This window comes from Camelus bactrianus, chromosome 6, assembly GCF_048773025.1.
Source record: "Camelus bactrianus isolate YW-2024 breed Bactrian camel chromosome 6, ASM4877302v1, whole genome shotgun sequence".
Lineage (NCBI taxonomy): Eukaryota > Metazoa > Chordata > Mammalia > Artiodactyla > Camelidae > Camelus > Camelus bactrianus.
The window spans coordinates 66,088,616-66,111,640 of NC_133544.1; the positions used below are offsets into that span (position 1 = coordinate 66,088,616).

The 23,025-nt window shown below is 36.5% G+C and overlaps 1 protein-coding gene across 1 annotated transcript; it reads left to right on the forward strand.

Moving 5' to 3' along the window:
- Window positions 1-8,062: 8,062 nt before the first annotated feature.
- On the forward strand, window positions 8,063-21,557 carry EMC7 (ER membrane protein complex subunit 7). The gene is made up of 5 exons (XM_010965094.3): window positions 8,063-8,338; window positions 12,126-12,245; window positions 17,380-17,518; window positions 18,828-18,908; window positions 21,083-21,557. Exons 1-5 carry the CDS (start codon window positions 8,103-8,105, stop codon window positions 21,233-21,235), a joined length of 729 nt encoding a protein of 242 aa, XP_010963396.1. The 5' UTR covers window positions 8,063-8,102; the 3' UTR covers window positions 21,236-21,557.
- Window positions 21,558-23,025: the final 1,468 nt, after the last annotated feature.

Genomic DNA, 23,025 nt, shown 5'->3' on the forward strand with positions numbered 1-23,025 from the left:
ATCCTGATGCTAGTTTGGGCAGTTAAATGTTTTTAGAGAGCTGACAACATTTTAATACCGTTGTAATTATATTAAAGTACACAAAATTTAAAAAAATAAAGCTCAGCATTTATATTATACTTTGTTTTCTAAGAGCTTTACCAGACTACTTATTTAATATGAATGCTTTCTCCTAAGTCAGCAGTTCTCAAACTTGGGGTGCATCAGAATTATCTGGGGAGCTTGTAAACATGAAAATACCCAGGATCACATCCCAGACCCACTGAGTCAGAATCTCCGTGATTAGGGACCAGGCATCTGATGTTTAATAAGCTTCCCAGGTGATTCTGACACACCACACAAAGAAGTTTGAGAACCACTGAGGTCTGGGAACTGTGGGAGGGTTTTTTTAGGAATGATAATTCTCAGGTTTTAGAGTTACTTAAGACCTTACAGGAAGTTTGAGAATGGCTATATTATAACTCATGAATTCCAAACCATTAGCCTGTCTAAATTCAGAGAATAATTGTTAATTCCCACATCTGTATTATGACCTATCATAATGGAACTGACTGGCATCTCATTTTTTTTTCTTTTCTCCTGATTGTTTATTAGTGATAATAACTAGCAAGTACTCTGTTTTGTATGTCTTGAGCCTTTTTCACTTGGTATGTGAAAGATATTCCTATAACCACCATTAACAAAATCTCAAGCAGTTTAAAACAACAACTGTTCAGACTCCAAGTAAAGAATCACAAAATCCCAAGATTAAAGTCATCCTGCACAACCATATGCTACTTGAATTCTCCATTATGGCATCTCCACCAAGTGGCTAAGTGGCCTATTTCTGCTAGATAGCTGGCTTTTCCTGGGAACAGTCTGTCAGACTTAGAAATTTCTTTCCTATAATAAGGTGAAATTGAGTTCTCTAGAGCTTCCTTACACTAGTCCTAGTTCTAACTCCCTCATCAGAATTTCCTACTCAAATCAGCCAAAACTTTTGGTCAAGAAAAAGTAACTGCCTGATTGCTATTTTCTGAAAGTTCACATGATGCCTCTCTCAGGCTTGTTTGTCCTGTGGCCAGGTTATCTGTCAGACTATTTTCTGTACAGGTGCACTTAGAATTATAGGACTTAGACTAAATTCATTGACTCATATTGGTTTTTTTTTTAATAAATGTTAGAAATTCTACATAGATCTATTTGGGGTATTTAAATAGAGAGGCCGATAGACAGAAGAAGGAATGTGACCTTACATTTTGTTAAAGCATTCTAAGTGTTCCATTTTATGTTAATGTTATTAGCATGCTTTGTTAGATATAGTAACCAGATTTAAAGTTTAAGATGTTGTTTACTTTCTCTATGAGTTGTTCAGAACCTTCTAAAAACCTAGTGGTTGTTAATAGGTTTTTTCTAAATGAGAAATGTAATGTACATCAAGTTCCTGTGATTCATTTGTCCCTTTGAAGCTCAAAAAAAAGAACATTTGTGTCCTCACTACCCAAGAGCTTTTTTCTAACCTTCCTTCTTTGAGATATGTATTTCCTTTTCACCATCCCTTCCCACAGACCAGAACTTAATCTGGAGTCCAAGAGAAAAGCAGCAAATGCATCACTAACCAGTGGTGCAGTTGCCACCAATGTTACCCTTTAATGCTCTGGATTCAAGGAAGCTAAGATAAGTTAGGTCACTGTTGGGAAGAGACATTTTCCTAGGACTTCCCTGCTGTAGTTACTCTTGATTGATTATAAGGTCCAAATTTTAGAAGATAAGCAATACAAATGTGAGTTACTACTGTGACCATTCAGGTAGGCTGGCCAGGGTGAAAGAATTTTTTTTTCTGTCATTTTAACCATTTTAATGGGTACTATTCAGTGGCATTTAATACAGTCACAATGGTATGCAATCATCATCACTATCTAGTTCCACAAAAGAGTGAAAGAAATTTTACTGTGCTAATCACAGATAAAAACAACACTCTATACTAGCATAGACTAGCACAGAAAATCTCCAGTTCAATTATAATTTATGGTAAAGGTTAGCTATGTCCAAAAGACAGTCCCTTCTCCAATATCCTTTTCCTGGGGCCAGAGTGAGAAGCCAGCATTCTTCTCTATCTTTCCTGATGCGCCTGGACTTTTGTCCTGTCCTTACAGAATCTTCTTTTCTGAAATGATTGTCATTTCTTTTTGTCACCCTTAACCAACCTATTCAAGATATTTTGCCGCCACCTATTTAGCATCTGGTTCTATCTAGACTCCTACCATCAGTGATGACGTTTTCAACATTCAGGTTGATTCCTCAGAAGTAAAACAAAGTACAAGAAAAACCACATATGTCACTTGTATTTATTTTAAAAGAGAAGAATATGAGCTTCTGGACATGCTCCAACAACTGAAAATTACACCTTGGGAAATTATATACATGTTGAGCAATAAGGACTGAATGATTGACATTTGAACTATGATATTAGATGTCTTAAGTTCTGATTTTTGGAAAATTATAGGCAAAAAATATTGATTTGTATCACTAAACTTTCTAGGGTTAATTCCCACACAGACTAACAGAGAAAGTGTACTAACAATAATTTATAACTTAAAAGTAGGAAGAGCAGCAATTGAAAATTATGACCAACTCACAGCACTGCTGATAGTGTTTCAGACAGCATCTGTCTGAAAATTGTAGGAATTCTGTCTGCCTCTGCTCACCGATTGTGGGAGCTCAGCAATCTGCCAAGTACTGTATGGCTGCCAGACTTCCTCATGGAATTCTAATTTAGACTCTTTGGTGAACCAAGGCAATTTATGTATTAGACATAGTTAGCAGAGTGCCAGGGCCCAGGATACTTTTAAGAGCCCACAAAAATGTCTTAATTTCTTTTAAAATAAGAAGAAAATAAATAAAACAATAATAATATATAATAACAGATCTGCCTGGATTATACTTGTCTTTATACCAATGCAGTCATGAAAGAAAATTTTAAATTTTTTTATGGAGGAAGGGGTGTTCGAAGGCCAGAGTGCCTGTGGCCCCCTAGAAACATGATGAGGCTTTGTTGTAAATTCTAATACTCTGCTAATGTTGCTTATGGATGCCATATTTTAATGGCTCTTAATAACTCACAAAATATAGCAGTTAATGCTATATGAAATTCTCTGGAACTGCCTGTCATTTGATAGGAACTAAAGAAAGAACTTGTATTTCAGCATCTCAATTGGAGGATCCTCATAGACCACCCATGAGGAGAGAGCCATCCTTTGATGATCATACCTCTCCCCCACACCTTCCTACTCAAAGTATAGTCCGTAGGCTAGCAGCATAAAGGAATTTGTCAGAAATGCTGATCCTTAGTCCTACCTAGGCCTTCCTAATCAGAATGTACATTTTTACAAAATCTTAATATGTATGCATGGGAAAATTGAGAGGCACTATCAGTTTTAGAAGACTGTGTACCTAGGAAGTATTCTGAATTCTAATAGGACTTCTCCAAAAGTAGTATGATTGAGTTTAAAAAGTCCTTGATCAGCAACTCTACCCATCAAAAGATGAGTAGTTCAGATCTCACAAAAAAGCAGAGAAATATTCCAACAAATGTAGAAAAGATATTCATAAAAAGACAGTAAGAAAACCATAAAATTCTTAGAAGAAAACAGGGGGAAAGCTTCATGATATTGGATGAGGCAATGATTTCTTGAATATGACACCAAAAGCACAGGCAACAAAAGTAAAAATAAACTGAACTACATCCAAATTAAAAACTTTGGTATATCAAAGGACAACAGAGTGAGAGTGCTATCTATGCATGCAATGGGAGAAAATATTTGTAAGTTGTATATCTGATAAGAAGTTAATATCCAGACAGATGAAGAACTCCTACAACTCAACAACAAAAAAACAAGTCTCTTGAAAAATGGACAAGGGATCTGAAGAGACATTTCTCCAAAGAAGATATGCAGACAACTAATAAGCACTTAAAAAGATAGTCAACATCACTGGTTGGTCCCTTTGGGCTACTATTAAACTGCACTGACTGGGTAGCTTACAAATGACAGAAATTTATTTCTCCCATTTCTGGAGACTGGTTAGTTCAAGATCAAGGCACCAGCATGGTTTTGTTCTGGTACAGTCTGCTTCCTGATTCATAAGATAGCTGTCTTCTCGTTGTGTCCTCACATGGTGAAAAGGGCTAGAGATCTCTGTGGGGTCTCCTTTATAATACACTAATCCCATTCATGATGGCTCTATCCTCATGACCTAATCACCCTCCAAAGGCCCAACCTCTTAATACCATCAGCTTTGGGAGTTAGGATTTCAACATACGAATTTTGAGGAGACACTAACGTTCAGACCATAGCACTAGTCGAATGAAAACCATAATGAGATACTGGGTTCTTACCCGTTAGGATGGCTGTTTTAAACAACAAAACAGAAAATATGTTTTGTCAAGGATGCAGAGAAACTGGAACCCTTGTGCATCACTGGTGGGAATGTAAAATGGTGCAGCTGCTGGGGAAAACAGTATGGTGATTGCTCAGAAAATTAAACATAGAATTAGTGCTAAATTAGCTTATAAAGGCTGGCACATGAGGTAGACAACACAGAGAAGGCACAAGGAGGGCTTAGGGATGCCTTGTGTGAGCCTGGAGTTCAACTCTTGTACTTCTTAGGTACTGTGAGTGGTCTTGGAGACAGTCCTTTAGCCTTGGTTCCTATGGTGCATCGACCATTCCAACACTGCAGCCACAGGCCAGTGAGAAGTGGGTCTACCAGGACAGAAGAGCCCAGAAGCACAGAGGGCAGTAAGTGTTATGCAACTCCTTCGTTCTAACACTTTGGCTTCTTTTTGACTATTCTTCAAATACAGTAACTAGCAATATATTTTAGCATTTACAAAGCACTTTTGCTAGAACATCATGTGATGTTTAAAATTTTGCCCCCTTTCTTAATATCAAAGATAATTATTTCCTCCTCCTGTTTGTAAGTTGCTTAGCACATCTTCACACTTTCCCACTTTATTTTACTTATGTTTTTCACAGAATTTGGTAGAAGGGATGAGAATGGAAAATAGAACAAAGAAAGTGGAATCTTTCCATTGTGACTTAATTTTGTAGGACATTGAGGCAAGTTAGATGCCTCTTGAACTCCTTCTGAGTCCATTTCAGAGAACTTTCACAGGGAACTTCAGAAAGCCAAACCTCAGGTCCTAGATGATGATAGGCATTTTTAAATATTAAGGGAATTGGCTCCAGTGTACTTGAGTGAAAAAGATTATCTCACCTACTTGAAGAAAATGAGGTTTGAAAACTCAAAGGGCAAAAATCACTTAAGGTAAATAGCAGGGTGTTTGAGGATTAGCACAGCTAAGGTTTCCCAAGCATTCATCTAGTATTATTCTTTAAAAAAAAAAACAAAAAACACTGACTTAAATATAAGCAAAGTAGCGAAGGGTATGATCCTCATTACTTTGTAGTCACACCTAATCTACGATGACAGCCAAAGTGTGAAGAATAGTTTGAAAAGCACCATGACACTGAAAGATGCTGACCAGCAGAATACTGAGGAGGGGGGTAAGGATCAAAATCACCAAAGATGCCACTTCAAGTGATCATGAAAACTCTAGATCAGGATGGCAATTGTTTTTTGGCTGATTCAAATTTTAAGAGTTCAGTGTAAATTCTATACATATATATATACACACACACACATACACACACGTATATATATACATATATATGTATATATATTTAGTAATTTTAGCTTCTCCCGTTATTTTTAAAAATAGCTTTATATTTTAATTTATATATTTATAAAATTTTATAACTATAAAAATATTTTAAAAAGTCAGAAACATAACACTTTTTAAAAAAAGAAAATAAATATTACCAGTACAACCCAGCACCAACCTTTATAATCCATTTATAAAAATTCCTTCTATGGTTTTTGAGTGTTATCTCTGTCCCTATCCTTGTTCACCCCCTTGTGGCCATGCTATGGAAGAAGCCAAGGACCAGGCAGCAAAAAAAGAAAGAGAGAAAGCATAAGTCCTGAATAATAAACTGATCACCTCTCATTTTAACAATATTTTCCCTAATTAAGACAAGCAGGTCTCCTTGAAATCTACATGGGTCAGGGTCTTGGAGGAAAAAGATGGAAGACTTGAAATGGTGATTGTAAATTATCCCTTCATTAAACTTCTTGGAAGTATAGGCATTGGGTAAGGGAAACTAAAAGGGATGTCCAACTGATACTTCCTATTGGCTGAACCCAACTGGAAGCACTCAGAGGGCAAAGGAACCAAGCTTTTGCAGTCCTTCAAGGTCCAACCTTCCAGGACAAAAAGCAGAGCAGGCGTAGAAAGTGGATCTGGCTGGCCAAACAGAGCACATCCAGTACAAAATCTTTCTAAAATATTTCATTGTAAGTATAGTTTCTTTTGTAAGGCATGAGTCCAAGGGCTACATTATGGAATAATTCTTGTATAATTTTTTGTTGAATATCTATGCAATTCCTGCGGTCTACTTGGAAAACACCAACCATAGCAGAATTTCACACTACCTGAAAATAGTACTTAGGCTTCTCTCCTCCATCCAATGCCTGTGCAGATGTATAAGCCTGGCAACTGAAGGGTCAAATCATTGGATACTTCAGTTTTAGAGTGACAGTAAGGTAGGGGAAGAGAGAAAGGCAGAAATGGGGATACAGACAGTTCAGCTGCTGTGTGCTGCAGGTCCTCTCCCACCCTTTGCCCCACATAAGAAGTAAACTTTCCAGCTTTTACTTGAAGTAATAGGACCAATACTGATTACCTATTAGTCAAACTGAACATGTGCTTAAGATACCAGCAAAGCAGGATCACCAAAAATATGTGAAAGAAAATGAGAAATATTTGGGATGATGCTGTTTTTATTTCAGTATATTCATAAATTTTGTACCATTTTAGAAATGTATAATTTAACTTAATAGTTTAGCATAGTTTTTACAGTTCGTGTTGATGGGTAGCACATGACAATCTTTTTAGAGCATCCCTGTTCCTTCCAAAGAGTAAATGTGAAGAAATGGCTATCTTCAGAAGACATAGGGAAAGTACCTCTAAGCAGCAGTTGCTGATGCTCAGAATAGAGTATGGGCGTCCCCCCCCCCCCCCCCACCGGCGACTGCGTCCCTACCCCCGCCAGGGGTTCAGGGTACTTGGCTCTTTTATCTCTTTTTTCAACTTTTGTCACGCCTCTCTGGGAGGCGAACTCTAAGAGTGGTCAAGTCTAAGGCCAACAGAAACCCTGGGCAAGGCACTTTCCTTTCTATCATCAGGAAATGAAACGACTGGAGCGGATGGTCTCTTAAATGTTGGCTTAGCCCCCATTATCAACATTGACAGGTTTTCCCCACTCATCACGGTAAAGCAACCAAAACTGGACGAATGGTGTAATGTAGATAAATAAAAGCAGATAAATGCCCTCCAACTCTTATCCTTTTCACCAGAGGCAATCCTTACTAAATAGTTTACGGTTTTTTCCAGCTATTTTTCCATGCAGAGATATTATTTCCATTAAACAGACAAACGGAAGACTTTTCATCTTACACGTCTTGGGGAATCTCTAGAAGTGTTTAATTTTTTATTTTTTATTTCAAGGAGACCAAGTCTTTAATGAAAAAGACATAAAGGGCAAGTGCATTTTCCATTATGTTTGTACAGTATATTAAATCGTTAGTCTAGAAGTTTTTTAAACGCTCTTTTCTGGACTTGTTTTTTTTACTGAAGTCGGAGCCTCATTTGCAGACACTACTTCAGAGCCTTAGTCCCTCTCAGTCTTAATCATCTTTTACCCCCGTGAGATCCTCCGTCTCGCCGATGGCCACAGAAACCCACGCTTCACCACTTTCGCTTTGTCGGCGGCCCCCTTAAGCGGCGCTCCCCGCACCGACCTCCGACCCGGAGAGCGCCGAGTTCGCTGCCACACTTCCGCCTCGCAAGTTGATTGGCCAAAGACTGCTGCGCTCGGGTTTTAGCCCACAGCTCGCGCCGAGCCCGGCGCGCAGGGATGACGACATCGGGCGGCGGCGGCGGCGGCGGCTAGAGACGGGGAGGGTTTCCGGGGCTGCCGGCCTGACCGCCGAGAGCTGTCATGGCGGCCTCTCTGTGGGGCTTACTTTCCGTCCTGCTGCTGCTGCTGCTATCAGGGGATGCCCAGAGCTCGGAGGTGTCGGGGGCTACTGGCGAGGGGTCAGGAGGGAGTGGGGTCGGCATAGGAGATCGCTTCAAGATTGAGGGGCGTGCGGTTGTTCCTGGGGTGAAGCCCCAGGACTGGATCTCGGCCGCCCGAGTGCTGGTAGACGGAGAAGAGCACGTCGGCTTCCTTAAGTGAGCATCCTGAGGGCAGGCGAAAGTGGTTGGGATGGAAGCTGGAAGGGAATTCCCCCTAAGGGAGTTGAGTGTCAAGACCTGAGGACGTTGCTCTGCGAGGGTGAAGGGGCGGGTGCCGCTAGCGGTCTGCGCCTGAAGACCTAGCGAAGCAGTCAGACGCTTTCCCCTTCCCAGCCCTGTACCTCAAAAATGTGGATGGCAGGTGCTCGCCCTAGGGCTGGAGCAGTGAAGTCACTTACCATTCAACTCCATTTTGGTTCTGGTTAGGGACCACCATTCCTGGGCTCTGGGGACAGTTGGACCCCGTATTTTTCTTTTGCGGAATTCTTTCCTTTGCGACTCATCTGGCTTCCCTGGAATCTGGCCTCATTTTGCATTCATTTCAGTCTTTCGGTAGCTTCGTGTTGTGTAGAAAGATGCTAAGCAAGTGGGAATTATCAAAGCCCACAGGGCTTCTAGTGATGACATAGACTGGGAGGCTAATGTTGCTGCTTCTAAATTTAATGGGCCCTGAAGTCCCTAATCAAAGCACGTTTTTTGCCTGGATGTGGGATTGTTGTTTTTTTTTTGTTTTTTTTGTTTTTTTTTTTTTGTACTTGGATTCATCGAGGGATTTGTAGCATCACATTTGTCATTTATGCGAGACTAGGGTTTCTCTACGGTGCGTACACGCTTCTGTCCTTTCTAGCTACTAGTAGAAACGGAATTTGAGTCTCTGTTAAAAGAGAGTGGATTTATTAGCAGTCTAGTTTTGCAGCAGCCTGCTTTTCAGTGTCTAGGCACACGTATGTTTTAAATCTTTCCATCGCTGCTTGGAAAATGAAACTGCGAATTGAAAATATTTGGTAAAGGAAGTGTTTCTCTTGGGCTTGTATACCAGCAAGTGGTGTCTGAAAACCAGACAATTTAAATGCGGATATTTAATTCGAAATCTGATTTGCAAATATTCAGATTATCTGGGTGCCTTTGAATGAGAATTTCAACCTCAGATTAATAATGACAGGAAGCTTATATCCATTTTTAAAGTACTGTTTATCATTAAAATCTGGCATTAGGGCATTCTTTAGGGTTTACCCTAATAAATGATGTTTTAACGATAAAGCTCTCAAGCTTTGGAAAATTAGCCATAATGAACTGTTTGACCTCTCTTTTTTTCTTCTTCAGTATATAGTTTTTTAAAACAGCATTTATTATTTTTGTTTGAAAATAATATACAATTAATATGTTTATCAAAGAAAAGAGAAACAAGAAAGTAGAGATACCAGCCCCTAACATTTTATTGTATCTTTTTTGGAATCATATGACCTGTTTTTAATAATAAAATACAATATACAGTACTTTGTAACCTGCTTTTTTTCATTTAATAATTTGTGAGCAGCTTGTGATACCATTTCATGTTCTTTCATTTGTGTGTAGAGAGGTTAATTGAGAATTAATATGAAGAGCTTATGGTGGTAGTCTTGTTGGAAGAGAGAGAGGAATTTTGTCTTGTACCTGTTGTCTGTAACTAGCATGCCATTTTGACTTAGATTTATGCTTGTTGGAGGTGGTGTGGGACTCGGCCAAAGGAACTGTGGGGGAGTTTCAACTGAGGACTCCTCATGCCACTTGCTCTCACCACTGTGTATATATAAACTGTAATTTATTTAACTAGTTCTGTTTGGGGACATTTAGGTAGTTCTCAATTTGGGGGAATTATGTACTTTATGTTCCATATGTAAGATTATGCACTATAATTTTTGAACTTTTTATTATGGGGAATTACAGGAAACATAAACAGAATAGCTTAGGAACCCATCACAATCTACTGTTTGATTTCATGTCTCCTCTACAGCTCATTAATTTGTTTCTGGAATATTTAAATTTAATCTTAAACAGTACAATTTCACTTTTAAAACACTATTATGTATCTATGAAAGATAAGGGCTTAAAAAAACCCTACCAAACCATTATTGATTCAGCAAGGTAGGTAACAGTGCCATAATATCATCTAATACCCAGTCCGTATTTGTTTCCCCACTTACCTCAAAAATGCTCTTAAGTAATTATTTCACATCAAGATCCAATAGTGTCTACATATTGTAGAGTACATTGTAAAAACCAAATTTTCATTATAAAATTTTCAAATTTCATTATAAAATGTCTATGTTATCTTTTAAAGTTAAATATTTACCTTAGGATGAAGAATATATTTGCTTTTTCTTTAGGTTATTAGCTGTTGTTTGTTTTGCACAGTCATTAATTTAATTCTCTTTCTGGATCTAGAAAAATGTTTTGAAATTTGTCCACTTAGGGTCTCATCAAGAAACAAAAGTGACACTCAAATTAGAATAACTAAAAGAAAGTTTAATGAAAAGATTAAACAGGGTAGTCATGGTGTAGGAAAACAACCAGATGATGCAGCACCCTAGAGTTTACAAGCCCAAGGTTATATCACCTCTAAGCCTGAAGGGAGGAGGGGAAGTAAAGGTTACAGGAACCTAGGAGGGAGGAAGGAACTGCCTTGAGAGGAGCTGTGCCCCTTGACACAGTCAGAGGTGGCCTCTCAGGGAGAGAGCCACAGGGAAAACACACTAAACTTATTTTCTTCACTTCCTCCTGTCTGTGAGAGAAGGGTGGGGAGCGATCTGAGGGGCAAACAGAAGACATCCAGTCCAGGAATAAGTTAACTTGATGTTGCCATTTCAATTCTGTTTCAGTTCAGTGTATTTTGAAGTAGCAAGGAACACCTTTTCCTCTTACTTTTTAGTAAATATTGGGGATGTGGCAGAAAGAGCAATGCGAAAGAGCCTAATGATTTATGGAGCACTATTTTAACGTTGTTATGAGACTGGCAATTCTCTGGTAAAGACAGTCCTTTTAGAACCATTTGGTCTCCTGAAACAAACTTCTTTTTCCTCAGAATAGTAGTTTCTCATATAGCAAAACTAATTGATTTTGATTTGTGAATGTGAAATTATCATATGGGATGGTTTTCTAAGTTGAGAAGGTTTAGAAAAAATCAGTAAGGGAAAGGTGGATGTTTTCAACTACATTAAAAATTTTAAACTTCTACATATCCAAAAAGAAGTTTTAACTTTGGTTAAAGTAGATGGGAACTATTTGTAACAAATGGAGCAAATGGTACTTTATTACCTTTTTGTAAAGAAGAAAACAAAATGCAAGTTAAAACTAGGGGGAAAAAGCCATTTTTAAATAAATTGTTGGAGGGGACTGGCAAAATTCGAACCCTGATATTGTAGGAATGGAGCATATTATTCCCTTGAATAAAGACATGGCTGTAGAATTGGAATTGTGCTCCTGTCACCTGTCACCTCTCCTGCAGAAGGAAAAGAAGTACTTTCAAGGTCAGAGTTCTTTGCTCTGTGGAATGGTCTGGGGTATTTTCAGAACCCATGCAGTATAATTATGGAAGCTGAAGTGTGGGACAACTCTTGCCAGTTTTTGTTTTTTGTCTTTTTGCTAATTACTCTGGATGTCATTTGGAGGGTGTTGGTTTGGGAGTTAACAGATGATGTATTTATTTATTTCATTAAAAAATTGAAGTATAGTTGATTTACAGTGTTTTAGGTGTACAGCAAAGTAATTCAGTTATATATATATGTGTGTGTATATATATATAAATCTGTCCTTTTTCAGATTCTTTTCTGTTACAGATTATTACAAGATAGTGAATATAGTTCCCTGTGCTATACAGTAGGCAGTAGTTAACAGATGATTTAAAACATAAGAAAAGAATAAGCTGTTGATTGGAAGTGACTAAATATGATTTTCATTTTTGCAGGACAGATGGGAGTTTTGTGGTTCATGATATACCTTCTGGATCTTATGTAGTGGAAGTTATATCTCCCGCTTACAGGTTTGATCCCGTCCGAGTGGATATCACTTCAAAGGGAAAAATGAGGTGAGGACAACTGATTTAATTTTTACCAAAGGCTAGGCTACTGAATACCTACCTCATTATGTATTCCTTTTAGAATTTATAGTTAAAGTTGAAAAGCTTCTCATTTAAACTACAGACCTTTTTTTAAAAACACTTATAACATCCTTCTATTGTTTTAATCTGAACATTGGTAATATTGTAAAGTTGAACTTCCTCCTGCTCTGGCTTAGAATTTATTTTAAAGCTCTTAATATGATTATATGGAAGAGAAGTACGTTTTCTTACTATGGGAGCAAAGGCACTGTGAAAGTTATCATTGAAATGCTATTATTAAAGTGGGAAGTAGTTTAATTTTTCTAAGTTGAAAGTATTCATCATCTGTTTTTCATTGGGATACTTTGGTGAAACCTCTTAGTGCCTATATAAAAGTATGTTGATCTAGAAATTTCTGTATTTCTTCCTTTCTAGAATATTTAATGTGTAATGGAAATTGAGTATTTCTTTGGAAAACAATAGATAACATTGTGGAGTTTATCTAAAAGTGAGGATCAAAATGAGAAAAAGAAAAGTACAGTATTAGAGGCTGGCAGACTAAGAAAAAGTTTCAGAATTTCTAAGCAGATGAACATATACTTTGAAGTCAAGGTGAGAAGAATTTTGGACTAATTCAGGCTGTGACTCTGGAATACCACAAAACTGTTTGAAGTTAGAATCAGTTGTGTAGAGGTCCAGTGTTCAGATTCAGCCTTCTGCTGTTATAACCCCAATTTATTTATTTGTTTATTTTTTAATTGTCTCATGCCAGTAGTGCTCTCTTTGGTCTAATCTGACCAGGAAGCATAGGAAGCAGTTTTCTTCCTTGCCTGCTTGCTTTCTTGAGGTGTAATTGACAGATATGAAACAATTTTAATTGGTAGTGTCTCTTTTTCGTTTGAGCTATCACAGAATTCCTCCATGTTTCAGTAATCAAGAAGAGGTCATGAAAAGACAAAAATAGTTGAGGGGGTTGGAGGAGCTATATTTCACTGCTGACCTTTTTGTTCTGTACCTGGCATATTTAGGTTGATTTTTAGAGACCCCAAATAGAGCTGACATAAGAGAGAGATGTTCGATTACTACCATAATATTTATGTTTGAGTTAATGTTTACTCCTAAAATGTTTCCCTTGTTCCTTTGGGGTTTTTTTTTGGTCATTGAAAGTTTTTAATGTGTAATATGTAAGTATTCTATAGTTAAAATAGTAAGTCATATATATAACGTCTCACCATTTATATCAGCTGCATATTAGTCCACTGATGTCAGTTTCTATTGATGGACATGTAGAGTTTTCTTTTTCCTCTTTTTTTTAAATTGAAGTATAGTCAACTTACAATGTTGTGTTAATTTCTAATGTATAGCATAGTGATTCATAGATAGATAGATAGATAGATAGATAGATAGATAGATAGATAGATAGACAGACTGACTTCTTTTCATATTCTTTTTCATTATAGGCATTACAAGGTATTGAATATAGTTCCCTGTGTTATATAGTAGGACATTATTGTTTATCTATTTTATATATAGTAGTTAGTATCTACAAATCCCATACTCCCATTTTATCCCTCCCTACCCTCTTCCTCCTCTGGTAACCATCAATTTGTTTTCTCTGTCTATGAGTCTGTCTCTGTTTTGTAAATAAGTTCATTTGTGATTTTTTTTTTTTTTAGATTCCACATATGAGTGATAGCACATGGTTTTTTTTTCTCTTTCTGGCTTACTTCACTTAGAATGATGATCTCCAGGTCCATCCATGTTACTGCAAATGGCATTATTTTATTCTTTTTTTTATGGCTGAGTATATATACCACAACTTGTTTATCCGTTCATCTGTCAGTAGACATTTAGGTTGCTTCTATGTCATGGCTGTTGTAAATAGTGCTGTGGTGAACATTGGGGTTCCTGTTTCTTTTTTAATTAGAGTTACAAACAGCTCATACAACTCAGTAACAAAAAGACAAACAACCCAATCCAAAAATTGGCAGAAGGCCTAAACAAACATTTCTCCAATGAAGACATACAATAGCTAATAGGCACGTGAAAAAATGCTCACTGTCACTAATTATCAGAGAAATGCAAATCTTTTTCCTCTTTGAGAATGTGTAGTCAGCAGAGACAGTTATTCTGTGATAATTTAAATTCTTGGTATTATTATTAAAACTGTTACCATAATGACACTGAAAATATGTATAGTACTTTGTATCTGCAAATCCCAAACTCCTACTTTATCCCTACCCACCACCCCTTTCCCCTTTGGTAACCATAAGTTAGTTTCTATGTCTGTGTATCTTTCTGTTTTGTAAGGAAGTTTATTTGTGTCATTTTTTTTAAGATTCCACATATAAGTGATATCATATAGTAGGATATGCTTTCTCTTTCTGTTTTTCTTAGTATGATGATCTCTAGGGCCATCCATGTTGCTGCAAATGGTATTATGTTATTATTTTTTATAACTGAGTAGTATTCCATTGTATATATTCCACATCTTCTTTATCCAGTCATCTGTCAGTGAACATTTAGGTTGCTTCCATGTCTTGGCAGTTGTAAGTAGTGCTATTATGAACATTGGGGTGCATGTGTCTTTTTGAGTTAGAGTTTTCTCTGGCTATATGCCCAGAATTGGGATTGCTGAATCATATGGTAAGTCTGTTTTTAGTTTTTTAAGAAATCTCCAGACTGTTCTCCATAGTGGCTGCACCAAATTATATTCCCATCAACAGTGTAAGAAGGCTCCCTTTTCTCCACACCCTCTCCAGCATTTATTGTTCGTGAACTCTTTTAACAATGGCCATTCTGACCAGTGTGAGGTGATATTTCATTGTAGTTTTGATTTGTATTTCTTTGATAATTCTTTTCCTCCTATTTTTTAAATTGTTGTCTTAGAATATTCTACTTTATCCAGATTCTAATATTTCTTGCTATTGGCTATTCAGAGCAAGAGTGAAGCTTGGTAATACCTTGCAAATATGTTTAGAAATATTTTTTAATGGAGTAAATGGATTGTTTCAGAATAATCGAACTTCATTAGCTGTTGACTTTCTCATGTCTTTTTATAGGCATAAAATTTAAAAAAATAGGTAAAATTCTACTATGTTAAAATCTAAACTGTAGAGGACTTAGGACTTTTTATATATTTTAGAATTGCAAGGTTGGAGATGGAGGGAGGGTATGTAGATTGCCATGTACACTATATATAGGTTTAAAAGTTTTTTTAAAAATATTTAAAATACTAAATACTAGAGGAAATGAGAGTTGTTAAAAGGGGATACTTGTCGATCAAAAGCTATAATTTATTTTCACTTACTCTTTTTACTTTGAATTTTGAATAAAGTAGTCTAGGCAAATAGAAATATTTTTCTAAATATGAAGTTTATTTGCTTTTTTACCTTTGGTAAAGAGTATTTCCTGCTTTAGCATTTAAGGACTGGTTGCAGCAGTGGGATTCATATTCTCAGATCCATTCCTGGTAATTGGGTGCCTGAAGCATAGGTTAAAAAAAAAAACACAAAGCGCGTATCATTTTAATTATTAGGAGGGGACAGAATAGAGTACAAAGTGGGATTCATGTATGATACTAATATTCTTGACCAATATTTTGTAAGTATGCCTGATAAGTTAGTTTCAAATATATGTGGACTTCCATTTCTGACATTTTGGCAGAATGAAAAATCTTAGAAGTGCTGGATAAAACATGATAAACATTATTTTAAATGTATATGCTCCCAAAAAAGTAAATGAAATCCCCAGAGGATAAACTATAAACTACTTTGCCCCCGGGGGTTTTACTGTCACCAAAAGGCATAGATTTTATTAGCAGTATATAGGTGAGAGGCAAGTCTTGGGCTTGCTTGGAGTCAGAATTAGATCTAAGACTTGGTCCCCCCTTGACCCTTGGCCTAAAATCCAAAAGACCAGACTCCCAGTCTGACCCTGGCTATTGGAGGGAAAAATCTATCCCGAAAATTGCTAGTCACAGTCTCACCCTCACTGAAATTTGGGGTATGAATTTATTGCTCCCTGCATGATCCAGAAATTTCCAGTCTGAATGACTCACAGGATGGTCCCTGTTCATAATCCTGGACTCCTGGCAGAGACAAACAACTTCTCTGTGGGCAGATACTCTCTATCCAAGCTCACACATGATGTCTACCTAACTTATAAAATACTAAAGAAAATAATGTACGTGGAGTCAGCAGATGAATCAGACCTCCGAGAACTTTAGATAGTAGAATTGTTGGATATGGGCTATAAAATGGTTTAAAGTATATTTGAAATGCTTAAACAAATAAAAAAAATACTTATTACCTTAAAAATAAGATAATACCAAAATAGACCATAGATATTTGAAAAAAGAATAAAATTGAACTTTCACAATCAATATAGGTTTTAGAATTCAAAAATCAATGGATGTGTTAAGCAACTGAACAGAGGTTTGATGAATTGGAAGACAGATCAGAAAAAATTACCCAAAAAGCAATACAGATAGAGGAGGGGACACTGTGAAAGTTCAAGTTTAATAAGATGTGGAGTAAAGAATGAAAAGGTCTAACACGTGTCTCATAGCTGTTCCAGAAGGAAATGATAGAGAAAATAGGGGAAGCAATTTTCAAAAAGTAAACTGGAATATGTGTGAATGTGGGTGGTTAAAATTAGTGGCATCTCTGGTAAAAATGTAATATTACCTATGGTACTGTTGCCAGACTTTCTTAAATCATGTTTTTCCTGCAAAATAGCTTTTAAAATTATGTGTACCCAATAATGTATTATTAATCAAAGAGCTTTAGAGTTAGAAGGATTCCAAAAGAACCTTTTTTTTTTTTAAGAACTTTTGGTATCGCCAGAAAAGTTAAGAACTGGTCTAACCCTGCAGGACTCATAACAGAGCTATAGCTAGAAACTAAGTCTCTTGATTCCAAGCCTAGTATTCCTTCTCTACATTTTGCTAAATATTTTGCATGTTTGATCAGATTTTCAAGATCAAAAGTTTAGATGCCAAAGCACTTTGGAAAAAGCTAAAGGTAGTTATAAGGCATTGCTGATATATTATAAGCAGTTCTTTTAACTAGTAATGTTTTTAATAGGATTATTGATGGTTTTTTTCATGTTGCTTTATCAGAGCAAGATATGTGAATTACATCAAAACATCAGAAGTGGTCAGACTGCCCTATCCTCTCCAAATGAAATCTTCAGGCCCACCTTCTTACTTTATTAAAAGGGAATCTTGGGGCTGGACAGACTTTCTGATGAACCCAATGGTATGTATCAAGCTATGACAAAGTATCTTTACCAATTTCTAATTTATTTCGAGGCAGTTGAAAACTTCTAACCTTTATGAAAAAGAAAGCCTGGTCAGATTGTTGGATGAAAGGATTATTGTGAATAGTTTATGGATTTCAGGAAAATAGTAGCTTTGGGACAGCGTAATGAAAAGAATAGTAGTGAGAATGGCACGGTAGATTTGACTTTGAAGTGTGCAACAGAAATTGAATAAATACTTATGTTTAAAATTCAAATAGAATGAGAATGTGGTAAGTCACACACAGAGCTAGTAGTCTCATCCTTCAAGCTACCTGCATATTAGTCCACTGATGAATATGCCGTCATTTAATAAATTGCCCCTATTGATGGCACAAGTCAGGTTTTTCCCTCTTTTTTGAATGTCTAGTGAACAGAGAAATTATTCTGTGGTAATTTAAGTATTTGGCACTTTCATGAAACGATGTTAATGGTATTCACTAATATAAAATACTAAGCATAATTGTTTAGAAATAAGTTGACTTTTTTTTTTTTTGCTGTTTTTGAAAGTTAAATTATTATCTTAGAATTATCGAAGTGTTGATCATATTTCTTGCTGATAGCACAAACAGGAATGTTTCAGGTTGTACATCCTTTGAGAGGAATAAATTAGTACCTGAAACCTGCAGTTAGGCATAAAGAAGCAGGAGGATAGAAAGGATGGGACAAATCAGCAGTGAGACTCCAAAACTAATTGAGAAATATCTTCCATGTTCTCATTTCTGAGATTACATGGAAACATATCCAGTGCTGCAAGCTCCTAGGTTGTTTTTTTAAAACTTGTCAGCTATTTAAAAAACAAAACAACAATAACAAACCTTGTCTGCTATAGTAGTTGCCTAGCACTATATTTCACATTAATTGGTGGGGGTAGGGGGCAGATATCATGTTTTCTCCAAGACCCACAAACCATCTGGAGGGAGAGCCCCGCTGGCCATCAGGATCAGCAATCTCAATGCCAGACTGCAGACTAAAGAAAGTGAATGGATAGCTCTGTGTGTAAACTATTTGTGTTAGGTAAACTGTACACTGCAGAATGACAGGTAGCACAGAAAGGAAGAAAGGTGTCTGTCAAGTCCACACACTTACAGGTAAGGCTCTCATTCTCTACAGCAGCCAGATATTCAGGAGCAGGATCATTCAGGAGAATTAAAGTGGTGGCTGCTAGTTTTATTCTATATACAATATTTAATTTCATCACTGGTTGTTAGGTGCAGATTTTGTTCTACTGTTAAGTGGGGAAAACATTTGCTGATTTTTCTTTCACAGGTTATGATGATGGTTCTTCCATTATTGATATTTGTGCTTCTGCCCAAGGTGGTCAACACAAGTGATCCTGACATGAGACGGGTAAGATGACTGAACCATGTTCTGATGCCTGGTCCATCCATTGTGGCTGAGTGGCTTGGGTTTTTTCAGCTTTATCCTAATTCCCAAGCCAAATTCATGTACAGGTTGTGTTGACACAGTCTTATGTTCCTGGCACTTAATTAATTGTTTCCTTCGGACTAGATAAATTTGGTTGTTTCTGCCTGGTAAGAGCTTGGGTCTCCTCATACAGCTAAAACATTCTGCTTAGTACTTGCCTTCTTGTACCTGACTTGATAAATAGTTGAAATGCATAATAATCCTGGTATACCTAACCCAAATATTGCACAAAATGGTAGCTTCTTATGATCTCTTTACTTTACAAAACTCTTTGGAGTATTCATTTAGTTTATGTGTTCAGACACACAAAAGAAATTTTGATAGACTAAGGAAGAAAAATAGAACAGTCGTTTTCAAACTCTCTACTGCAAAACCAACTGTTTTGGCAAAGGGGAGGGGAGTTGCCAAGTAAGATGCTTCAAATTTAGTGGCACCACTTTGTCTCTTTTAAATATTGGCTTCCATATAAAAGCTTCAGAGTTTTTTAAAAAACATCCACTCTTCCACCGAAAAACCATCAACAAATATCTCCCGAGTCCCAAGTTTTTCCATTGTATTTAATGTATTGATACATTTGCACCTGATTCATCACTGAAGAAACATTTATTAATTAATTTTTAGGTTCTGGGTACAAGGAATACAAAAATGGATTATATGTCAGTCCTGTCATCAACAAGCTCATAGTCCAGTTAAATGTAGGAGATAGGATAGATTTATAAGGCCTTTTCTTACCATCAGAGGATTTTGTGTGTGTGTGTGTGTGTGTGTGTGTGTGTGTGTGTTTTAAATGCAAAAATAAGATATGTATAAATAAAAGTGTTTACCGAGGTAGTAGGTGATTAAGTTCTGTAGAAGGTGAGGCATTTATTCCAAGCTGGAATGGCAGAAAAAGCTTCACGAAAGAAGAAAGTGTTAATGATGTCAAAATTTCTTTTTGCTAAATTTTGGTGTCTTTGCCCCAGTGTTGGTCAGGAAGTATACATCCTGTACAATCCTGTATCTGTTAAGCCAGTTAACTCTGTATGATATCAATGGAAGGAAACATTAGAAGCCACATCACATTAAAAGCTCATTCCTTACAAAGTGCTTTACATGGTAAGCAGTATAAAAACTTATTGATTCAAGAGCTTCAGAATTGTACAGTTTCAAAAATAGAGTTGATATATTTTTGCAGGCACTCAAGACCTATTATTATATACATTTAATTCTTGATTATTAGGGCATTTTAACATATTTATGTTTATAATGTTTCTTTTCCTCACCTTATTTATAAAAGCACTTTCTCCTTGAAAACTCATACATAAATTCTATCTTTGGGGAGAAAACCCAAGCCTATAATTGAATAAAAAGTTGAATTTTAAATGATAGATAATAGAATGTTTGCTATTTTTTTTTTTCATGTCTGAACTAATACAATCTTAAGTTCACTTTTGGAATGTCACATGAAATTCAGATGAAGCAGACATTACTTTATAGATTGTTGGCTAAGTAAGGGGGAGGACAAAGCCTCCAAATAAAAGTGCCAGAGGCCTTATGAGGTCCTGCCTGGGACTGTTTGTAACATTTTTGTTGCTTGCTTTAGACGCTGTAATTGAGGTCACCCAAGTCATACAGTGTTGACAGATTTACTAGTAAGGCCCTTAGGAATCAAGTCTTAGAAACTATTACAGTTATCTGATACCTTGATATATAATTAAAGGTTGGTGTTCTAGTTATATGCATCTAAAAAAAGCATGCATGTAAGAAAACACTTGTTAAAACAATAAGAAAGTATTTTTATCAAAAACAAAGTAAAGTGGCAGGAATATAATTGTATATGTCCATTATCAGAGAAAATGCCCTTTATAAAAACATAAACTGAATCAAACCCTAGGCGACGTCTGTTGGATATTTACTTAAGATCAAAATGCTTAGTGGTGTAAAGCAGGCACGAAGCATGGTTTCTGAAGTGCTGTTGGGGATGACATGGTATCATTGCTCACAACTGGTACCTTTTACTTGTTCTATTCATCTCCTTCCTTAATAGAAGTGTTAGTTATTAAACGGCTTGAAGGATCCCTGTGCCTTTCATATCATTGTGCTTTGTCTTCCTGCAGGAGATGGAGCAGTCAATGAATATGCTGAATTCCAACCATGAATTGCCTGATGTTTCTGAGTTCATGACAAGACTCTTCTCTTCAAAATCATCTGGCAAATCTAGCAGTGGCAGCAGTAAAACAGGCAAAAGTGGGGCTGGCAAAAGGAGGTAGTCAGGCAGGCCAGGGATGGCATTTGCACAAACACGGCAACACTGGGTGACATCCAAGTCTTGAGGGAAAACCATATGAAGCAACTACTGTAAACTTGAGTCATCCATAAAGTTGATCTCTTATAACTGTTGTGTGTGGTAACTCTTCAGCACATGTTTTGTACTTGGTACACAAGAAAACTCAGCTTTCGTCCTTCGTCTGTATGAGGTCGATATTGATGTTACTGAATTAATTACAGTGTCCTATAGAAAATGACATTAATAAATTATATGAAGTACTATACATTATGTATATTAAAATAAGTCTTAATCCAGAGATAAAATTATTTTGTCATTTTTTTTTCCACTTAATGTTTTTTATTCCAGACAGTTTTCTTCTTTCATTATCTGAGGCTTGAACATGACCCCCTTTCTGTTTAAAAAGAAGTGTGATATTTTTAGAGCAGCATGCACCGTGGTTTTTTGTGTAATCAGATGTTTCAAAATTCTCGGTCCTGCCCTGCCATTTTATATTCCCTGATATTTAAAGTAGAAACACATGTTCCTGATGTAGTTTAAATTTTTATTTTTACAGTTGGTTTCAGAGTATGGATATATGAATTAGAATACATGTTACCGATTTTTAAATTGCAGTTTCCATCTGTGGTTTCATTTTACATTATTGTATATCAGCTATGTGCTGTGATTCAGGGCAAGATACAGAGATGGATAATATCCAGTGCCTGTCCTCAGTCGGCTTTGTTGTGTAGGGGGGAAGCACAGATTATAAAAGGGAGTGAATGGCCGGGGAAAGAAGTGCAGCAGTAGGAGAGCCTTGTGGTCTGAGGATGGAAAATCAACCTTAGAGTTCCGTGTTGTGATGTTGGTAGTACAGCAGAGGTAGCTTGAAAATCTCTTCATCTCTCCCAACGTTGATCCTCAGAGTTGTTGAATATAAATTACTACTTTCCAGTCAGGAGTATCTCAAAAACCTTTTATGTCAATAAGTTACAAAAGTTCACACCTTTTCTTTTGGTTGTTTTAATTAAGTAACTCTGAGGCTACAGTATTGCTTCTAGCACGGGGCTCCTTATCCTCTCCTATGTTGAGCTTCCCTGTTGCATTCTTAGAGTTATTAAATCAGCAAAAAACAGCAACAGAAGGATTGGTTCCAAACTGCTGTTTTCCCTTTTGTAGTAGGTGCCATTGTTTGTTTTGAAATGAGGTATGTGAGTTTTCTTTTAAAGAGATAAGTTCCAGTGCAGGACACTTTTTAAACTGTATCTCTGTATAACGTGCACTAAAGTTACCACACTGGTTTAGGTGTGAATGATTAAGGTGGATAAACTAGTTAATGGTAAAACTAGGTCTTTTAAAATAGTCATTTATTGAAAATAACTAAAATATTAGAACACTAGTTGAATGAAAGTTGCAATTCAAAGAAGCCGGAATATAGTAAGAGTTGTATGACCAGAAATCATATCCAAAAATTTTTAAATTTGGATTGTCAACATTTGCACATGGAATGCCTAATAAGCTAGAAATTAGAAAACACTTCCAAGGTAATTACCATTTCGTTTGCTAATTAAGAAACTGTGTGGTTATTTTACATAGATTCTAACACAATCTGAATATTTATATATATATATATATATAACCCTTATCATAGTACAGAATGTTACTACATCATTCGTATATGAAAAATCTTATCTTTGCTAGACCCTTCATCAAATGCTTAGTGTCCCTATAGGTACAGAAATGATTGTATATTATTAATTAGACAATATGGAGTTGAGTGCAAAGAGCCCCCGT